Here is a 22,253-nt window from a genome sequence, read left to right on the forward strand (position 1 = left end):
CATGAAACTTCTGAAAAGTGCTTATTAAGAGAGAGAGTGCTGGGAGGCTGGAGTTGTGAAAGGAACTGGTTTGGAGCTCTCCTAACAGTTGATGCTCTCAGGTTACCCACACTGACATTTATCTTGGGGTTAATGGGTTTCAGGTGGCCCTAACCTGTGTAACTCTGTATTGACACCTCTCTCCTCACTTTCTATGCACACAAGGAAGTTATCTGAAATACAAACATTAGCCAACATTCCAACTCTGGAAAGTTCAGGGCAATGAGTACGTGACTGTGAGGGCGCGATCTCGTTCTACCTGGAAGCTGAGTGGGCAGCTGAGGAAAGGCTCAGGGGCTCAAGGCCTCCTGGGTCAAGGTTTCCTTATTCTGTGTGAAGGGAATTTGGAAGCGACATACCCTTGTTTAAATTAAGAATAAAGGTACATTTATAACGCTATTAAAAATCGTTCTATGACCACCTATTAATTTGAATTCCCATGATTGCTATTCACTTTAGAAGACCTATAATTAAAGAACGTAAGAATATTGTATACATTATCACTAATTATGGTGGAAATTTTATACATATAAAAATAACATTTTAAAACCACTTATATATTTTTTTAACATCTTTATTGGAGTATAATTGCTTTACAATGGTGTGTTAGTTTCTGCTTTATAACAAAGTGAATCAGTTATACATATATATATACATATTTTCCCATATCTCTTCCCTCTTGCATCTCCCTCCCTCCCACCAACCCTATCCCACCCCTCCAGGCGGTCACAAAGCACCAAGCTGATCTCCCTGTGCTATGCGGCTGCTTCCCACTAGCTATCTATTTTGCGTTTGGTAGTGTATATGTGTCCATGCCACTCTCTCACTTTGTCACAGCTTACCCTTCCCCCTCCCCATATCCTCAAGTCCATTCTCTAGTAGGTCTGTGTCTTTATTCCTGTCTTACCCCTAGGTTCTTCATGACTTTTTTTTTTCTTAGATTCCATATATACGTGTTAACATATGGTATTTGTTTCTCTCTTTCTCACTTACTTCACTCTGTATGACAGACTCTAGGTCCATCCACCTCACTACAAATATCTCAATTTCGTTTTAAACAACCCAATCCAAACATGGGCAGGAGACCTAAATAGACATTTCTCTAAAGAAGGTATACAGATTGCCAACAAACACATGAAAGAATGCTCAACATCATTAATCATTAGAGAAATGCAAATCAAAACTACAATGAGATATCACCTCACACCGGTCAGAATAGCCATCATCAAAAAATCCACAAACAATAAATGCTGAAGATGGTGTAAGAGGGAACCCTCTTACACTGTTGGTGGGAATGTAAAGTGATACAGCCACTATGGAGAACAGTATGGAGGTTCCTTAAAAAACTAAAAATAGAACTACCATATGACCCAGCAATCCCACTACTGGGCATATACCCTGAGAAAACCATAATTCAAAAAGAGTCATGTACCAAAATGTTCATTGCAGCTCTATTTACAATAGCCAGGACATGGAAGCAACCTAAGTGTCCATCAAAAGATGAATGGATAAAGAAGATGTGGCACATATATACAATGGAAAATTACTCAGCCATAAAAAGACACATATTTTTGCAGCAAATATTTTTTTTTTCATTCCTGTTAGGTAAGATCCCTGGGTTAGGCTCTGAAGGGGACACAAATATATAGATGACAGAGGCTGACTTCACTGAGCTGCAAGCAAGCATAAGGCAGATGTACAAATAACTGGAATTGAAGATAGAATTGGTAAGTGTTATAAGAAAGTTATACATGAGGTGCTGTGATGTTGCAGAGGAGGGACATATAATAGCCTGCTGAGAGGACTAAGGAAAACTTTGTAAGGGTGGTAGCCTCTGAATGGGCTTAGAAGGATGGATAGATGTGCTGAGAAGACATGGGGGGAGAGGAGGAAATAAAGGGGATTCCAAGCAAAGAGAACAAAGAGGCTCAAAGGTGCATAGAAGTTGCGTAGAAAGAACATCAAGATGTTCTATTACTGTGAAAAGCACCTCCCTAACACCATGAAGGGAATCTTTGGGAATAATGTTAGAAAAATAGGGTGAGATAAACTGGACATGTCCATTCAGACGTGGACATGAGCCTGAATTTGAACTTTGCCATTCGGGCCTGATGAAAAGGTGCGAACAAGGGCCAATCAGAATCAGCCGTGAGCACATCGTCCCTCTAGTCTTAGAATGAACTGGAGAGGCAGGGGCATGGAGGGAAGCCCTGTGGGTTGCAAGAAGGGAGTGGACAGGTGGGCTGTCTTGGCAGTGGTGTGACCAACTGGGCGTGAAAGGGCCGAGGGCAGGAAGGGAGTGCAGGAGGCATCTCTGTCTGCGAGCCAGGGTGACTGGGGGCAAGGACACGATGAACCCGGGAAGGGGAGAATAGGCTGGGTAGACAAGGAGACTGAGTCTGGACATGCTGAGTTGCTGGTGGTGTATCCAAGTGACAAAAGAACAACAGCCCGGGGAAAAATGAGGCCAGGGCAGAAGACTGAAATCTGGCATCGCTGACATAAAGGAAATTTAAATTTGAAGCTTGGGAGGGAGAAGACACCAGGGAGAGAATAATGGTTAAATGATTGGTCATGGTCATCTTTAAATGTTTACCTTGACAAAAATATATCTATCCAACAATCAATGTTAACAATATGGAACTAAGCCCATGTTTCCCAAACTCTCTCCTGGGAATAATCATTTTATTCTGTGCAGTGGGTGGTACTAGGTATTCTTAAAAAAAAAAATTTCATGATCAAATGGTAGGTTAAACAGAATGTAACAAATTATCTTATCGTAGACTAAAACTCCTCAGTAAAATTAAAAACGCCTCCGAGCTTTAATATGCTGCCGTGCACTGTAAGTCTCTAGTGGGAGAACCCGTGTGCAGCTTTCCTACATATCACCGGGCAGAGCACATTTCTTTTCACAGAATACTGACCAAGTCCTGTGGAGCACCGTGAGAGAAGCGCTGCTATAAAGTACAATAAGGGGAAAATGCACTCAAGCAGTTACGCTCCATTTGTTAAACAAACACTTTCCCCGAGGCCCCGACAGAGACTGGAGCGCTGCGGGGACACGCCTGCTCTGACCTGCCAGCGTCTATGGGAGAGAAGACCACGAGGCACGCACACCCCTGGGCTCAGCATTCCTGGTTACTGATCTGAAAAGCAAACAGGACTGAATGCCCTTCCCCACCTCAGCCCTCCTCCCCGGCATGGGCTGGAGGCTCATGGGACTGGGCTCTGGACTTCTGAAACTAATGGCCTGGAGAAAGTCCCCATCAATCTGAACTTCAGTTCAATGAGCCACATGTGAACAAATGTCCTTGCTCTACCCATTCCCAGAATTTTTCTCTTTTTAAAAAATTGATACAATAACATAATACTGATAAAAACTATATAGAACAATGGAGCACCCTGCAACACCAATCTGGCTGTTGTCAGTCCAGCACGATGTCACTGCGGCCCAGAGCATTGGGGCCCTTAGACACACTCCCCTGGGCCTCTCGGCCAGCAGAGCAGTGAGCTCTGAGTGCTGCGCCCTGACCCACCACCCATGCCTCTGCTGTCAGGGTTCCACACCTCTCATCCTTCCGTCTCAGTTGAAGGCCCCCCTATGCCCTGGCCTTTACTTATCTTTCCAGGTGTATTAGTAACTACTCTTCTAAAAGTCTCGTAGCGGGTGAGGAAAAGTTTCCTGCCTTGGAGTCTGGAGGAAAGGTGGTGCCATTAACAGAATCAGGAGCTGATTCTGCAGGTTGGAGGAGAGGGGGGACGAAGAGGACCCTGTGCAGTTACTGAGGGTCCTGTGCATATCAGGCTCTCTAACTCTTTGGCATCTGTATGCCTTTACACACTTAGAAATTACTGAGAATCCCAAAGAGCTTCTGTTTATGTGGGTTCTATCTATTTATATATATCATATTAGACATTAAAAGTGAGGAATTTTTAAAACACAAGAGTACACAAGCATATGTTCCGTCATTACACATCCTGTAGCCTTTACAAAGCTCCACTGCACACTTGTAAGAGAGTGAGAGTGAAAAGGCAAATAACACTGTAGCATCACTTTTAAGATAGTTTTGACCTTGTGGGACCCCTGGAAGAGTTTCAGGGACCGATGACGGTCCCCAGATCACACTTGAGAATCACTGTGCTACTGTGTCATCAGGATCGCTGCCCAACATATACCTGGAAATTTGGGACTTAAATGAATGGAAAAGTCTGAGGCTGGAGATATGTGCTTGTGAGCAAAGAACAACAACAACAAAATGATAGTTGAAGCCAAGAGCTTGGAAGACAGGGGAGAAGATGACAAAGAAAATAACTTTGGGGAAGGTTAACATTTAGAAAGGCAGAATTTAAAAAAGGAGCAGGTAAATAATACAGAAAAAAGAAAAAGAAAAAATGATGAGTAAGAGCTAGAGGTTCTCAGGATCAGTGAAGGCAAACAGAAAATGTGGCAAAGGGTATGGGTTGCTAAAGAAAGGCTTGGGGTGCAAGGGCAGCGGGGAGAAGGCCACACAGCTCCACTCTCCTTTTATTGTTGTAGCTGATGTAAATGTAGCTTAGGGGCTTTTAAGAATTTTTCTTAGGACTTCCCTGGTGGCGCAGTGGTTAAGAATCCGCCTGCCAATGCAGGGGACATGGGTTCAAGCCCTGGTCTGGGAAGATCCCACATGCCATGTAGCAACTAAGCCCATGCGTCACAACTACTGAGCCTGCGCTCTAGAGCCCGCGAGCCACAAATACTGAGCCCATGTGCCACAACTACTGAAGCCCGCACACCTAGAGCCCTTGCTCCGCAATAAGAGAAGCCACTGCAATGAGAAGCCTGAGCATGGCAACAAAGAGTAGCCCCCGGTCACCGCAACTAGAGAAAGCCCGTGAGCAGCAACAAAGACCCAACACGGCCATAAATAAATAAATAAATTTAACAAAAAAAGAATTTTCCCTTTATCCTTGATAAGCAATGTGTTACGACAGCTTACTGTAAGGAGTCCAGGTGGACTTTTACCTTTATCCTGCTTGGGGCTCCAACTACACTTGAAATCTCCAAACATATGTCGCCCTTTAATTATGGAAAACTAAGAAATTTTTCTTTAAAAATGGCTTCTCTTTCATCCCTTCCACTCTTTTCTTGCTGGAACCTCCATTAAGCATATACTGGAGCCTCTGGGTCAAGAAATGACGACTGGATCATGGCCCACCATGATCTTCTTAAATGACTTCCAGAGAGAACCTTGTACATAATATTCAATGAAAATTTCTACAACACATCAGTTGTAAAAGAAAGGGAGTGAGTTCAAGACCTATAGTCTGACCTTTCAATGAATGCAGTGATGAAGGTGAGATGAAGGCTTAAGGGGATAGCAGGTCAAGAAAAGGGCATTTTATGATAAAAGAAAACAGAAAGGGAGCCACTGACACTGTAACAAAGAAAACAGATGGAAGGCTGAACCTTGGCAAGGAGGAGGGTTTTCTTCAGAAATAAGAAGGGACGCAAAGGTGCATGATAATCCGAATATTTCAAGCAACAAAGAAAATATGAACACTCCTACTGGGATGGCTTCAGTTTCGCCTATAAAACAGGTAATGCTGTAATCTGATAAGAATGACAGGGGTAGGAGGGGTCTGGGTATGAGAAGTGGAGATGGTCTGGAACAGCCACTGTGGATCCTGCAGTACTGACTCACCAAGAGAGGAAGGGAAGGCCTCGAGAGGGCAGAGGCGTGCTGACATTTGTTGGCACAAGTTGTAGTAAACCCCAGCATTACTACGTGACTTCAGCCAAAAATTCTTGGCAACTCAAGATGTTAAACAACTGCTCCTCTTTGTGGACAGAGTGCCAGGAGGAGAGATTCAGGGAGCACCCCCTTCTATGGAAAGACTGGAAATCAATGGGAGGTTTGGCTTCATACGTGTTTTGGTCATAAAATCCCATAAGCAAAGAGGTCATGGGATTCTTCCCTTTAGAGGGCAATCCAGTCAACCTTGTTCCAGCCCATCAAGAACCAGATTAAGAAAGGCAATACTTTATTTTTATTTTGCGGTACACAGGCCTCTCACTGTTGTGACCTCTCCCGTTGCAGAGCACAGGCTCCAGACGCGCAGGCTCAGCGGCCATGGCTCACGGGCCCAGCCGCTCCGCGGCATGTGGGATCTTCCCGGACCGGGGCACGAACATGTGTCCCCAGCATCAGCAGGCAGACTCTCAACCACTGCGCCACCAGGGTAGCCCAAGAAAGGCAATACTTCAGATGAAGATCAGCAGAGTATGACACAAGGGCCATCAATTCTCTGAGCAAACATGTCAAAGGCAAATATTTTGCTAACTTCTATAAGTCAAAAAACTAGACCTTCTGCTAAAAATCCACCCTCTTCCATGAATAGTTATATTAATATTATATACACAGTGTTCTTACCCAAGCTGAGGCCTGTGGGGTGTACAGGGGGCTATTAATAATGACTTGTGGACAAGGAGCTCATGGGGGTGACCCAGGCAAAGTGAAGCACATGGCCCACCCTCACCATGAGTGACCCACACAGCTTTTCTCACAGGAGAAAAGGAAAATTCCCAGAAAACTGTGAGCAACCAGGACAGAAAGCCATTTGAAGTATGTAAGATATTCAAATGACTGTGGTTGGCTAAACTAGAACAGCACAAAGACAGCTTAGAATACGGAATGAGGAAGGGAGTGACTCTTCTAAAGAAAAGATTGAAGCCATCATGAATCCCAGGAGACTCAAATCAGAGCAGGCTCTGTAGCTGGCTAGTACCAGAATGCTTTTTTTTTTTTTTAAATGCCAAGTTTGGAAAAGATGGTTATTGGGGTAATGAAATTATTATTATTCTGACTCAAATAATAATTCATCAATAAAACTGAATCCAAAATAAAAGAGCTTCAGAGTGGTCTGAGCATCCCCGTAGCTTATCAGGACAGGGCATAAAAGGAGATACTTCTTAGGAAAAAAAACAATCTGTGAAAATGACTGAAGCATGTATGAATAATAAGGATAGTAAGAATGCTCTTTAGATATTTAACACTGGCAAGAAGAAACAGTAATGGTTCATAAGCAATTTGGAGGCTTCTCCAAATTGGTTGGGCAGTGGTTCTGCCTGTGTTCTCAAACTGTGGTCCCCTGACCAGCAGCATCAGCATCACCTGGGAAAAGTTGTTAGAAATGCAGATTTCCAGGCCCTCCCCAAACTTACTGAATCAGAAACTGTGGGGGTGGGTGCCAGCAATCTTTAAGTCTTCCAAGTGTTCCTGATGCACAGAAAGTTTAGGAACTTCTGCTTTATAAAAGCAGCTATCTTAGCAGCTGAGACTAGACGGAACAACTTTCATGATCCAGGTGAAGTGTTAGGTAAGCCTTTCTTTAGAGCCTCACTGCTAAAGCACTAAGTTCTTGCTAATCAAAATGTGGGCCATGAACCAGTGGCCTCAGCAGAATCGTGGGTCTCAGGGTACAACTACAGAATCCACATCCGCATTTACAAGATCCCCAGGTGATTCCTCTGCACTTTAAAGTTTAAGAGGCACTAAACTACGGCCGCACATTTAACTAACTAGTGAGAGGAGGTGAGATTCCTGCCTGCAGGCACCTCCTCTGAGACAAGTGGGAGGCCCCTTGCTCACCTCTAACTCAGGGTCTGAGGCTGGACTCTGGGACAAGCATGGCTCTGGAGCAGCTACCAAAGCTGCAGGCCCTGCCTTTCCCACTCACTGCCCCTGGAGCCCCCTGAGGAAGCCCCCACTTGTCGCTGCTGACTTTGACCTACTGAGCTGCTTGGCATAAGCATGCTCGAAGGTGTGGCCAAGTGTACACCTCTCCAAACTGACTATCGTTTAAAATGCCAGGAGATAATGCAAGCATAGACCCGAAGTTCAATCCACTTCATCCCATGTGTAATAGAGTAGAAATTTACAGGTGTTTTTGTCCCCATTAAATCACTTCTCTCCTATCATTTTAAATAGCAGGTGAGATACTTCCCAAATTTGGAAACTACTGAGTTGTGAGAGAGGAAAAAAAAAAGTTACCATGCTCTGCTTCAAAGAAAAGCCCACCAGGTTTTTTTTCATCTTCAAACAAGTAAAAAATATTTTTATTTTTTGCAACCAACCTGATAACGTGGATCCCTCACTAGAAGTCTCAGACAAATTAATACTCTCAGAAAATGAAGAGATGGGGCTCGATCAACCCACTCTCTGAAAGAAGAAAACAAGAGAGAACATGTTTGTTCATGTTTAAAGGCCAACGTGACAGTTTATGAACAATGCAAGAAGAATAAAAAACGTCTAAAGGAAGAGCATTAGTTTATCTCAAACAGTCTGCAATAGGGACTGTTATTTGATTCTTGAACACTTGACACATTTTAATGCAAAACACATAGAAACTGTCATTGTCACTACAAAGTAGAGGTCCCCAAAATTATTTGGTTCACAGGGACCTTACTGACTCACGGCAGCCCCTGACCAAAAGAAATAGCTAAAGGGTTCAACTTTAAAAGACTTGATACCCTGATAACTTAGTATCCATTTGAAAAAATAATACACAGACACTAAAAAAAAAGTCTTTTTATTTTATTCTTAATCACATTTACTTACTGATGGGGTGTGTGCACCTGTGGACACTAAACAACTTCTCCAGCCTTGGAATCAGATCTAACACCATTACCTCCATTCCCTCTTCCACCTGGCTTTCCCAGGGCACTTGCTTTTTGTCACAGTAACCACTGAAAACCCAGCTACAGAAAAGTAAGCCATCATCTAAGGGAAGGCAGTACAATCTAATGTGGAAACTGTAACTACCTGAGTAGTTTGCACTGTGTCTGACAGATGTTGTGTATCATTGCTGTTTTCCTTGAAATTTAAAAATATCCCACAACACCCCTGGGGGTTCTCTGCAGCTCCCAGGGCACTTCAGCGCTCCCTGTGGGAAACATTGTGATGAAGTATTTTCTTACACCTTAGATCAGTCTTCCTGGAAGCAGACTCTTCCATGAAGATTGGTGTGCGTGTGAGTGATTGAGGACATGCTCTCGGGGAGTCCACCTGGAGTGGAGAGCAGGGGTGAGGAGTGGGGAAGCCGAGTGGGCAAGGGCCCTTCTGTGCCAGCCTCACCTCCAAGGACCCCCCACCCCCACGGAGGCAAGCACCCTGGTTTTCCTGCTCCCAAAACGGCTGTCACAGTGTGTGTGGAGGGTGCTGCAGCAGGGACTAGGGAGCAAGTTCTCAGGCACTGCTGCTCTCCGGGCCTGCGGGCAAAGTGGACTCAAAACTCCAGAGCGGGGTGCCAGGGCCCAGCCGCTCACATGGACGCTGCCACCCAGTCCTCGACTGAAGCCCGAGTCACAGGGGCCACCAGCACGGCTGGGGCTCACTGCAGGCACGGCTCGCTCAGTGGGTTCCAGCTCGAGGGAGCAGAGTGGTCGGCGCAGCACCCCCGTCACTCTGGGGTGGGGTCATCGGTACACCCAGCACCCGTCCCAGCTGCTGTGCCTCCGTGAGCAGCTTCTACTTCACTGCTCAGCTTCTCTGTGCCAGTTAGAGTTAGTAGTAAAAAAAATTCAAACTGGGAAAAATTTTCAGGCTGCTCCAGCGTTGCCACTCAGGCTGCAGAGCGTGAACACTGCGAAGGGCCTTTCATGGCACTATGTAAGGATGCTTCTGCCCAAGAACCTGTAGGAACAGAGCCCAGGCTGAGGCCGGGACCCACGGCTTCCTGAGTCTCAGCTGACAGCACGTCTGAAACCGAATTCATGCCCCGCCGCCCCCCCCACCCCCCGCCACAAACACGCCTCACCCCTCCAGGCCTCCAGTTGATCAGATCGAAACCCTGGGTGTTTTCTCACCTCCTCTACTTCCCTCACATCTTTCATCTAATCCCTCAGCACATCCTGTCTGCTCTACCTTTAAAATATCTCCCCATTCCCACCACTTTGAGGTAGGAGGTAGATGGGCCCCTGGGCTGAGCCACTGGAGTTCGTCAAGCAGAATAAATTGGAGCTTTGTTTTCCCTGGACACTCCAAGGACAGAGCTAGTGACAGGAGCTGAGCTCTGAGGGGGAGTAAAGAGATAAAACGACCACATCTATCACTACTGAAGTCAAGGAAACCTCCCTGACTGCACATGCACAGGAAGGCTCCTTTGGGGTCAAAAAGGGGCGACATCATCCCATAACAGGTGCTGTCAAACCTCCGTTAGCCTCTGCACTGGAATCCATCTTGGCAAAAAGATGTGCACACATATCGGGCAGGGCAGTAGGACAGGTCAGGTGTGGGGAAAGAAGCGAGATAACTGGCCAGAGCAGAAGGAAGACCCAGAAGAACCGCCCCATATAAATGATTTAATCGCCTCTTTATTGCACTCCTCATTCAGGAGGATGCCCACACCCTTTCCCTCCAGGTGTGTACTCCTGTTTTGCTTCTGTCTAAATACACTGTTTCTCTATGTGTTCTCCACATGTTGTGCTGTGTCTCTAATAATAAACTTTGTACCTGTTTTTGCCTCCTTGATTCATTCTTGCTTTCAAACAGGGGCAAGAGCCAGGGGAACTTTGCTTCTAGCCTCCAGCCCCTGCTGGACTAGCAGCTAGGATTCCTGGTTTTCATCCAGGCTACGCAGCTCCAATTCCTAGGCAGGGAAATAGGATCCTGCTTCAAGACCACTCACCGCTGTCTCTCCGAGATCAACTTCTCACTCCCTCGTCTTCTATGACCCTGGTTCAAGCCGCCATCATCTTTTGCTTGAACCATTGCAAAAGCCTCCCATCTGGCTTTCTTGCTTCCATCTTTGTCCCCAACTTCAATCTTCACACATCTGCCAAGGAGACAAACACCCTCCCCTGCCCTCCTCCAACAGTTCTCCTCTCACTCAGTCCTCACGGCCCCTGAGGCCCTACAGGACCCGGCCTCCCCACTGCCTCTCAGACCTCATTCCCTCCGTTCTCCACTGCTCCCACCCATGCTCTCTCAGACACACTGACCCTCTCATAACATGGCTGGGCTGGGCTTGGAACCTGTGCCTTTGGTGCTTCCCATGAAGCAGACTTCTGTGACTTTTTAACACTGGAACCTCCCATACAACTATATAGATGTCCTCCGACATGACATGAGGCCAGTCACATGCAGTTGTTCTAACCAAAGTGTATGTCAAGGTGCAGAAGCCACCAACACAGCACAGCCTGGACTCCTGAGGTGAGGAAGGGGGTCTGAGCACTGCTGAGCACTGGACCTGCCTGCATCACCTGTGGAAGTTAGTCCCTGCCAGGTGACACGTCTTACACTGCCCTCCAAACTAGTCCAACAGTGGCACTGGGTGCAAATGTTAACAAAAACCTAAAATAAAATGTGTCTGCTATTTCATACATAGCCAAGAAAAACAGAGAAAGATAATGGAAGCTACCTTGGAATAGAATCCACATAGTTTCTCCCACCCTCTCGCACCTCCACAGCTGAGCTGGTTGTACATCCAGCAAAGTTAGGATACTTTAAAGATCTGCCCCTCAGTCAAGTGAAGCATTTACTTGAGCTGCAGTCCCAAGCCAACCCTTGCATGGCTTGTCCAATATTGATCCTTGACATTTGGTGGGAAATTCAGTTTTGACTCTTCCACAATCCTGAGAAATTCAACTCTGTCCCAAACCTGCCCATCTCAGACCTGAGTGCACGAGACACACCCTCCTAGAAGGCAAGCCAAACATCTGTGGTTCCTGCCACTGGAGGTTTCACCCCCAGCCCAGCCCCCTTACACTCCGCCCCAAGCCACTCACTGTTTCTTCCATCTACTAACTTAGCTCATGGGAAGGAAGTTGGAAATATGTTTTTCCCGTAGCCTTATATTCCCAAGGATGTTTGACTGCTTCTTATAAATTAGAGCCCCCAGCAGAGGCCTGGCTCTGCAAATAGAGGTTGAGCAAGATGTCCCAAGAACATCACTGGCTGCGAGTCACTCCTCCTGCCATCACCAAGGCTCCTGGCAAGAGCTGCCTGCCACAGCCACCAGCAACATCACAGCCCTCCTATAGCCAGGGCACCACGACAGTGACACCTCTGCTACGGAGGCAAAGTTCAGTTTCTTCTGAAAATAAAGGCAGGACTCAACCCATCTAAGGCCTGCAGCCAGGCAGAATTATCCAAGGCCACAGTGGGAAGCTGCACTATATTTCATCCTAAGTTCCCTGTACTGGGAAAAATAATGCAAATTTGAAGTACCTTTTGAATTTAAAACAGTCACCTCTGGGAACACTTGTAAGGATGTGGTTATTCTGAGGCTCCTAGTAGAGAGAGAATACCTTTAATCTCATAAGTAGAGGGATGGCGCATGACTAGTTTCCCTTCCAGGTGCTGGGGTCATCTAAAGATAGAGTGTAGCCTGCAGTGCAGTGCAGACACTACATCCCAAAGATCTAACAGGAATAATGATCCAGTTGCAACAGCTGCTGGTAACCTCCCGAGGTTTAATGCTGGCTGTTCTTCATTATTTAAGAGGAGAAGCCATGGGACATACTGAGAGATGACTCACACTACAAATATGTGTGTACTGAAATTTTTCCTCTTAAGAATATACAATCTTCATGAGGAAAGTCCATGGCCTTTCAAATGTTTTTTCACATTAAATACGAAAAGGTTTTTTTGTTCTGTTTCTTCTCACCTCTAAAAAAAAAAAAGAAAAGAAAAGGAATTCCAGAATGGTTTTTGTTTTGTTTTTACCATAAAAGGAGTGCAAACAAATGAAGAGTTCCAGAAAAGTCTCAAAGTTCTGTTCCAAGCAAATGGCATTTTTTTGTTCTACAATTTAGAACTGTGGCCCAAAGCTATTAATATTTCTATGTGATTCTGGCCTATTGTAAATGTAAATAGAATTCCTGGTGTCTGGGTCCTGCAGGGCCTCCCCTCTGAGCGCTGACCTCTGAGGAGCAGTTGTTCCCTCCATGGCTTCCAGCCCTCAACCTCCCCCCTCACCCAAGTACCTGGCTCACTGACTGGAGCTCTGCTGTTCATGGGGAATGGCATGTTCTGTAAGGTGATATAGAGCTCTGTTTGCCAAGAGTCGGGGGACTAGGAAACGCACTGAGTCTAGTGTAAGCAGAGGATTACAGAGAATAATAATGACAGACTCTAAAGATGGCTGCCTTTGTTTGACTGAGGAGGAGCCAGGTGACTTGTCCAAGAGTGCGCATAGGTAGCAGAGCTGGGCCCTGACTCCCAGGCCAGGGCTCCCGCATCCCCCACCTCCACCCGGCACAGAAAGGGGCTCTTAGATACATCTACTGCGGGGGCAGGCATGTTCTGCACAGTGGTGAGGGGTCTCCTGAGGTAGCTCTGAAAACCTTGTCTGTCGGCAAAGACAGTGTTTCCCTGGAGGCTGTGTTCCAATAGAGTAGCTGCACAGCAGCAGATTCATGACCAGGCAAATATTTATCCCCTCTTGTGACTGAACTTTTGCCACTGCTTTCACAGGACTATTACCACATGGCAGTATGACCAGGCCCCACGGCCTTTGTCCACGACCACCTGCCACATCGCTTTCGGCATCAGATGCCATTTTCTGCTATCAGTATAAAAAAAGAGAAGGAAAAATGGTACCACCAGAGACATAGCATTTGAAAAGAGAAAGGGTAGTTGGGGTTTCACCTTCCCATTCAGTCGAAGAAACCAGTATGCGATGTGAGAGTCACAAAGCTGCAGGACTGAGCACTGAGAGTCACACGGTCTGGGGTAAACTCCATCCAGGGGCTGATGCAAATGCCAGAGGTCACAACCTCAGCTGGCTCTCACCCAGAAAAAGCAGCATCTTCAGAGGAGGTGTTATTTAGATTGCCCTTTTCATTAACGCACAAAACAACCACCACCAAAAAACTACCACCTTTCACTAAAAATTTAAAAGTGGAGAAATTCAAACCTGTTTCAGTATAAATATTACCTCAAATTCATATGACAGAGCCCTATTTTTTTGGATAGTTGTAAAAGCAAAATTCACATCAAAATAGACATGTAAAACTTAAAAGGAATAAGAAAACGTGAAGAAATGAATTATAAATGAGTATTCAAGGAATATTTACTGACTTGTTCCACTATTCTTAATGGGTAGTGTCATCCATTAAACCTGTCCCAGAAGAGACACCCAGTCAGAGGTCCATCCAATTCATCATGTTGGTCCCAAAAGTCAGACAGATATTGAGTAGAAAGGACTGTTCTAGCTGTTTCTTCTCCATGGCTGGTGAAAGTTTCAGAGATTGAATGCTTTCAGATATTTGCTGATCACCTCCTGGGAGCCAGGCACTGTTACATGCCCAGGACTATAGCCTGGACAAAACCATGCCCTTGTGTTCACAGAGGTTACCATTTAGAGAAAGAAGACCAATAACACACATAAACAAACAAAACTGCACATTAGGTGGTGACCAGAGAAAAACAACCCTAAAGTTAAGGGTTTAGGGAGTCCTGAGAATGCTATTTTAGGAGAGTCAGAGAAGGGTTTTCTGATACGGTTAGCATCTGAGTGAACTGAGGAGTGAGTCAAGGTCAGAACAGCGGAAGAGTTAAGTATCTAGCTCCTGAGCAGGAGTGCACTAGTTTGCGCAAGGAAGCCCTTGGGGGCTGGAACAAACTGAGCAAAGACAGCGTAATGGGAGCTGAAGTTACAGAGGTGGTAGGAGCCAGTTCTGTAGGTCTTTTGTAGAATAGGAATAGGGATTTTGGACTTTTTATTCTGGAGAGTCACGGGAAGGCTTTAAGCAGAGGACTGACATTATGTGACAGAGATTCTGAAAAGACCCTTTTGGATGTGCTGTTAGGAACACCATACCATAGGGAGTCAAGGGTCAAAGCCAGGAGCCCAGTTAGCCCACTGCAATGGTCCAAGCAAGAGACAGTGGCAGCTAGGACTAGGTTAATAGCTGGGAAAGACTAAAGTTGAGAGGAAGGCAAGTTGAGTAAGAAAAATCAAAAGTCCCATTTTTGGCATGTTAGCTTTGAGATGCCCAAAGAAGTCCACCAATCAATACATGAAAGAAAAGACTAATTTATAGCAGGAGAGAGCTGTACTTTAGTCTCTCAAAGCAAAGCTGATAGAGGAGTTCAGGAACGGGTGGACTTTCATAAGTGGGGGTTTTGGGGGACTGATTGATTTTAGCCATGGAAAGGGAATTCCTGGAATGTGTTCCAGCTTACTCCCTGGCTCTCAGAAGCTCATGTACTGATGGGAAGCTGTCACTTACTGATTTGGTCAGGTTTAAAACAGGTTCTGGTGCTTATGTATGGCCAACAAGCAGTCATTTCCTGGGAAGGTGGGAACATTTTAATTTCATACCTGTTAGACATCCAAGTGAATGAGTTTCACAAGAAGCAATAGTGGAAAAGAGAACATAATTACTCAAGTGACACTTTTCTGTGGGGCAAACCTGAAAACCAATTTTAAACATATTGGGTTGGCCAAAAGGTTTGTTCAGTTTTTTCCGTAAGATGGCTCTAGTAGCACTTAGTTTTCTTCAACTTCATTCGAAACAATTTTGTTAGATTGTATGTGACAGTTGTCATATCAGCATGCATTTGAAAAAAGACATCAAAATTGGTGAATTTTTGTGTAGCCATTTTAATATTGAAGATGGAAGAAAAAAAGCAACATTTTCGGCATATTATGCTTTATTATTTCAAGAAAGGTAAAAACACAACTGAAACGCAAAAGAAGATTTGTGCAGTGTATACAGAAGGTGCTGTGACTGATCGGACGTGTCAAAAGTGGTTTGCGAAGTTTCGTGCTGCCGATTTGTTGTTGGACGATGCTCCACGGCTGAGTAGACCAGTTGAAGTTGATAGCAATCAAATTGAGATATTAAATGAGAACAATCAACATTTTACCACATGGGAGATACTCAAAATATCCAAATTAAGTGTTGAAAATCATTTGCACCAGCTTGGTTATGCTCATCACTTTGATGTTTGGGTTCCCCATAAGTTAAGCAAAAAAAACCTTCTTGACTGTATTTCCACATGCGATTCCCTACATAGAAGTAATGAAAAAAATTCCGTTTTTTAAACAAATTGTGATGGGTGATGAAAAGTGGATACTGTACAATAATGTGGAATGGAAGAGATCGTGGGGCAAGCAAAATGAACCACCACCAACCACACCAAAGGCTGGTCTTCATCCAAAGAAAGTGATGTTGTGTGTATGGTGGGATTGGAAGGGAGTCCTCTATTATGAGCTCCTTCCAGAAAACCAATCAATCAATTCCAACAAGTACTGCTCCCAATTGAAAGCAGTCAATTGAAAGCAGCACTCAATGAAAAGCATCCAGAATTAGTCAACAGAAAATGCACAATCTTCCATCAGGATAACGCAAGGCCACATATTTCTTTGATGACCTGGCAAAAACTGTTACAGCTTGGCTGGGAAGTTCTGATTCAACCGCCATATTCACAGGACATTGCACCTACAGATTTCCATTTATTTTAGTCTTTACAAAATTCTGTTAATGGAAAAAAATTTCAATTCCCTGGAAGGCTGTAAAAGGCACTTGGAACAGTTCTTTGTTCAAAAAGATAAAAAGTTTTGGGAAGATGGAATTATGAAGTTGCCTGAAAACTGGCCAGTGGAACAAAAGCGTGAATACATTGTTCAATAAAGTTCTTGGTGAAAATGAAAAATGTGTCTTTTATTTTTTCTTAAAAACCAAAGGCACTTTTTGGCAAACCCAATACTTTGGCTAATAAAGAACCAGAGAATCCGCAAGGCAGAGGAGAACACAGTACTAGTCAAGGTTGTGCCTCAGCCCCTCAGCTACTGGATCTCTCAAATGAGGTGGAATGGATTTTGTCTTCAGGGTCCATTCCAGCTCTAATTGGATGACGCTTTTGTGTGTGCATATATACATATAGTGTGCGTGTATACGCAATTTAAGTTTGGGATAAACTCTAAATAACATTTTAGGAGAAATTAACATGTAAGAGCTAGATATTTCCTCCAAGTTAGGAATCAGCTTGAGGCCTACAAGCTTATTTTCTTCCTTTCTACATTTAACATTGTGAAACTTAGAACAAAAGGGAGACAAAAAGACAAGATTCTAAAGGATTCTACTCTGCATAAAAGCACATACAGTTGAGGAGATTTGTTCAAGATGGCAGAGTAGAAGGACGTGCGCTAACTCCCTCTTGCAAGAGCACCAGAATCACAAGTAACTGCTGAACAATCATCAACAGGAAGACACTGGAACTCACCAAAAAAGATACCCCACATCCAAAGACAAAGGAGAAGCCCCAGTGAGGTGGTAGGAGGGGCATAATCACAATAAAATCATATCCCATAACCACTGGGTGGGTGACTCACAAACTGGAGAACAATTATACCACAGAAGCCTACCCAGTGGAGTGAAGGTTCTGAGCTCCACTTCAGGCTTCCCAACCTCGGGGTCTGGAAACGGGAGGAGGAATTCCCAGAGAATCAGACTTTGAAAGCTGGCCAGATTTGATTGCAGGACTTCGATAGGACCAGAGGAAACAGAAATTCCACTCTTGGAGGGCACACACAAAGTAGTGTGCACATCAGGACCCAGGGGGAAGGAGGAGTGACCCCATAGGAGACTGAACCAGACCTACCTGCTAGTGTTGGAGGGTCTCCTGCAGAGGTGGGGGGTGGTTGTGCCTCAATGTGGGGACAAGGACACTGGCAGCAGAAGTTTTGGGAAGCACTCCTTGGCATGAGCCCTCCCAGAGTCCACCATTAGCCCCACCAAAGACCCTGTAGCCTCCAGTGATGGGTTGCTTCAGGCCAAACAACCAATAGGGAGGGAACTCAGCCCCATACAACAGCAGACAAGTGGATTAAAGTTTTACTGAGCTCTGCCCACCAGAGCAACACCCAGCTGTACCCACCACCAGTCCCTCCCATCAGGAAGCTTCCACAAGCCTCTTAGATAGCCTCATCCACCAGAGGGCAGAGAGCAGAAGCAAGAAAAACTATAATCCTGCAGCCTGTGGAATGAAAACCACATTCACAGAAAGACAGACAAAATGAAAAGGCAGAGGACTATGTAGCAGATGAAGGAACAAGATAAAACTCCAGAAAAACAATGAAATGAAGTGGAGATAGATAACCTTCCAGAAAAAGAATTCAGAATAATGAAAACTGAAGATGATCCAGGACCTCGGAAAAAGAATGGAGGCAAAGATCAAGAAGATGCAAGAAATGTTTAACAAACACCTAGAAGAATTAAAGAACAAACACCTAGAAGAATTAAAGAACAAACAAACAGAGATGAACAATACAATGACTGAAATGAAAAATACAGTAGAAGGAATCAATAGCAGAATAACTGAGGCAGAAGAACGAATAAGTGACCTGGAAGACAGAATGGTGGAATTCACTGCTGTGGAACAGAATAAAGAAAAAAGAATGAAAAGAAATGAAGACAGCCTAAGAGTCCTCTGGGACAACATTAAATGCAACAACATTTGCATTATAGGGGTCCCAGACGGAGAAGAGAGAGAGGAAGGACCTGAGAAAATATTTGAAGAGATTATAGTCGAAAACTTCCCTAACATGGGAAATAGCCACCCAAGTCCAGGAAGCGCAGAGAATCCCAGGTAGCATAAACCCAAGGAGAATCATGCTGAGACACAGACAGAGAGTAATCAAATTGACAAAAATTAAAGACAAAGAAAAATGATTAAAAGCAATAAGGGGGGCTTCCCTGGTGGCGCAGTGGTTGAGAGTCCACCTGCCGATGCAGGGGACACGGGTTCGTGCCCCGGTCCAGGAAGATCCCACATGCTGTGGAGCGGCTAGGCCCGTGAGCCATGGCTGCTGAGCCTGCACATCCAGAGCCTGTGCTCCACAACAGGAGAGGCCACAACAGTGAGAGGCCCGTGTACCGCAAAAAAATCCAAAACAAACAAAAAAAACCTATAAAACTTAGATATATTTTATCTTACATTTAACAAAATTTAACTTATAATGCAACTCTGCCCTAATGACTAGAACAAAGCAAGAATGGGTTCTGCTGACACTTTTTGGCATATGTTTTCTGACAAAGTCATATAACATGATCCAATTTCCTCGAATTTACTTTTCACTTTTGCAGCATAAAAGAGGTTCATTTCTGCAAATATATTAGAAAGATCCACCAATTTTTCCTAATGCCCTCTCCTATTCTTTGCTATTCAACACATGCTTTTCTGAAGTTCCATCCTGTCACCTTCCTTGTAACTTCTACAATTGTCAAGCCGTCTGATTCTGGCAGGGCCTCATCTGTCAGATCCCACCAGTTCAGCACCATCACTTTCAGTAACTTCATGGAATTCTACATCTTTAGCCAGATTCCCTAGTTTGTTTCACAAATTAGATTATGTTTTATTTGTATTATATTACAGAATCTTCACATCAGCTGGCAATCAGCAGGGAATGGACCGACAGGGGCCTCAGAGGAACAGTTACACAAAAGAGATACTGGAGTAGAGGCCGACTGTATAGTAGACAGTTAACTGGGAAATGTGTCAGCTTTGTAACAATTTTTACTTCCCTACATAATCTCATAACCCTTTGTGCTTTCCTGCACAGGCAAATGAGATGAAAAAGAAGTGGGTGTATTTTCTAATGGCAGACTCTACTGTGGACAAATGATCTTAGGGCAGAAAGAAAAGTTAGAAGATGAAAATTCATTTCCATACCCTGCCACTCATCAAGATTCATTGCCATGTGTAACCCAGAGTAACCTCAGGTTCAGTGCTTGCCCTTTGAGATCTACTGTGCGATCTTGCCTTATCTGACTCTGGGTTAACAATTCTTGTCTCATTTCAGATGCTGCTTGGTAATTTTATTTCTGAGAACAAAGGCTCAATCACAGGTCAACCTTAGGGAAAAAACCCGGAAAAGGGGGTATCCAGAAGTGTGGTCTAGGGGAGACTGCAGTTGGGGAAAGTGAAATAGAAGAGGGACAAGAAGAAGAATGTCAATTGGGCATAAGTAGATGAGAATAAATTCCCAGTCAGCCATATTCTCAGGGTAAACTTGAACAGCATAACATCCAGAATATGCCAACCTTATCTATAACCAGAATTGGACCAAAGACCACACCCCCACCCCTGCAATCTCATCCATCCATTGTTTGTATTAATACAGTTTATATTTATTACATTTTCTTTGTATTGAGATGCTGGGTAACTGGCTGATCAGAGTGAGTCCCTAGGAAGAAAGGGACCACATGTCCTACTCATCTTTGTATTTTCACCCTCTCTTCCTTCTCCACCACGTGCTCCCTCTCTTCCTTGCACATAGTGATGATCAATAATTTGTTTATTGAATTGAATCCAAGCCTTCCAGGCAACATCAAATCTGATGCTCACAAAGAAAGGGGATAGGAAGCCATACCAGGAAAGGCCCTGAGATGTAATTCTTCTGTTAGTCTAAAGCTAGAGGGTAAAGAAACAAAAAAAGGTAGTTCTGACCAAACAAACGAGGTTATCTGGGGTGAGAAACAATGGAAGACCTTTGTACTTAATCCATCTTTTACCCAACCCTGCTTTTAGAATAGAACTGAACAAAACAACCTCTCAGCAGTGAAAGGATGACATAAAATGATGCTCTTAATGTTCAACATTGCTAAATTCCTTCTCCTACTATGAAAGCAAAGACATTTATAATCATTGCTTCCTGGTTTAAAGATTTCCAGGGACTGATCATGTTGCAAGCCTGTAACTCCATCCAATCTAAGATGCCTCATTAATCACTAAGAATCTGAAAAGGTCCTGACAAGAGATCTCTTGACTTCAGAATTGTTAAGATCTCTTTCAACGGCTGGATGCCAACCCTTACCCAGCTGTTTTCCCTAACAATTCCTGCACCCAGTGCCTTCAGTGCAGAGACACAGTAAGGTCTCTACATCCTTAATATAGGAAATCTTCTGCCTTCACCCAAAGTACCAACCTGACAAATGGCCTACTGGACATCCACTGAGGAGTCTATGATAGCTGTCTTCAAAACAAATTAAAGAACTTCATTTTCCAATACCATTTCAGGCATAATTACTCTGCTACTAACCATTGCTCTACTCTCATCAAGCTCAAGAAGAAACAGTCTAGGACAACTTCAGGTCCTTTGCAAAGGTCATTAATCTTTTAACAGTCTTTGAGTATATTGTCAAGAGCTGAGCTGTGACCAAATTACATAACCTTGGTAAAGATTCTAGGCTTCTTGTATCATCTGAGCAAGTCTAATAATCTTCTGCTTAAACCAAGTAAAAAGGCATGGCAGATGCAGTCCCAACCTTGGATTGTTTTAAACTAAGCCAATGTAGTTGGCAGTCACTGTCCAGTACATAAATATGCAATACTAAATAACCCACCCAAAAGATCAAATTATTAGACCACCACTTAGATTGTATTTAGGGATGCTTTTCTACTTACAGTCACCTACAGCACTGGACCAAGTCAGAGTTTTATTTCGGCCAGGCATTAAATTATTAAGATATTTCCTATTTTCCAGAATAAGCATAATTTTTCGCATCTCACTGGAACAGAATTCAGATATCTCAATCAAGTCCCAAAGTGATGGAGAAGATTCAAGGTTCTTCATGGACTTTTCAGCCAGTGCCTGTGCAGAAAGAGTCTGGGCCTCCCGGGAAGAGTATAAGGCCATGTCCGCCCATGAAGGATGCTGGGAACCTCCTTCTCCCAACAAAGTCTGCTCCCAAAGTCTGGCAGCAGCATAGCTCTCACTGCAAGCAACCCAGAACAGAGAGAAAATCTCATTTTGCCTGTCTATCATAAAATTCAGCTAAATTCAGGCCTAACCAGAGTGATCTAAATGAGGTCATCTGCAATGCCTATTCATTCACCTCGTTCGAAATGGTCTTTGCTCTGTTTTGCCTTTTGAGCATGCTATGTTCAGTCTTGTAAACTGCTTCAAACCATATGCTAGAAATAAGATATATAAAATATGCCATTCTTGGGCAAATGTCTTTTTCTTTCCTGGGACAATCTTACCTGCATATGAGTCTATTTTTCACCAAGGCTGTAAAAATCTCCTGAAATAGTTTATGCTGGGGATGTGTGCTGAAATTTCTCTCATTCTTGTAGTTTATACTGAGATGAAACAAACAGAAAAGCATTTTATAGTAAAAATTATTTAGGCTGCCTCAAAATTACCAATGCAGAGAAAGATCACCTGTATGCATGAAGATACTGAGGGATTTTTGGGATTCAATATATCACCAAAGCAAGTAT

The 22,253-nt window shown here is 44.1% G+C and overlaps 1 protein-coding gene across 1 annotated transcript in view; it reads right to left on the bottom strand.

Moving 5' to 3' along the window:
• NEK10 (NIMA related kinase 10) overlaps positions 1–22,253 on the bottom strand; it is a 325,535-nt gene that overhangs the window by 271,742 nt on the left and 31,540 nt on the right. The window contains exons 6-7 of the mRNA XM_033864502.2: positions 22,014–22,112; positions 8,153–8,237 (exon numbers count right to left, since the gene is read on the bottom strand). Coding sequence (XP_033720393.1) covers positions 8,153–8,237; positions 22,014–22,112 — 184 coding nt within the window. The remainder of the gene's footprint in view (positions 1–8,152; positions 8,238–22,013; positions 22,113–22,253) is intronic.

Source organism: Tursiops truncatus, chromosome 10 (assembly GCF_011762595.2).
Source record: "Tursiops truncatus isolate mTurTru1 chromosome 10, mTurTru1.mat.Y, whole genome shotgun sequence".
Taxonomy (NCBI): domain Eukaryota; kingdom Metazoa; phylum Chordata; class Mammalia; order Artiodactyla; family Delphinidae; genus Tursiops; species Tursiops truncatus.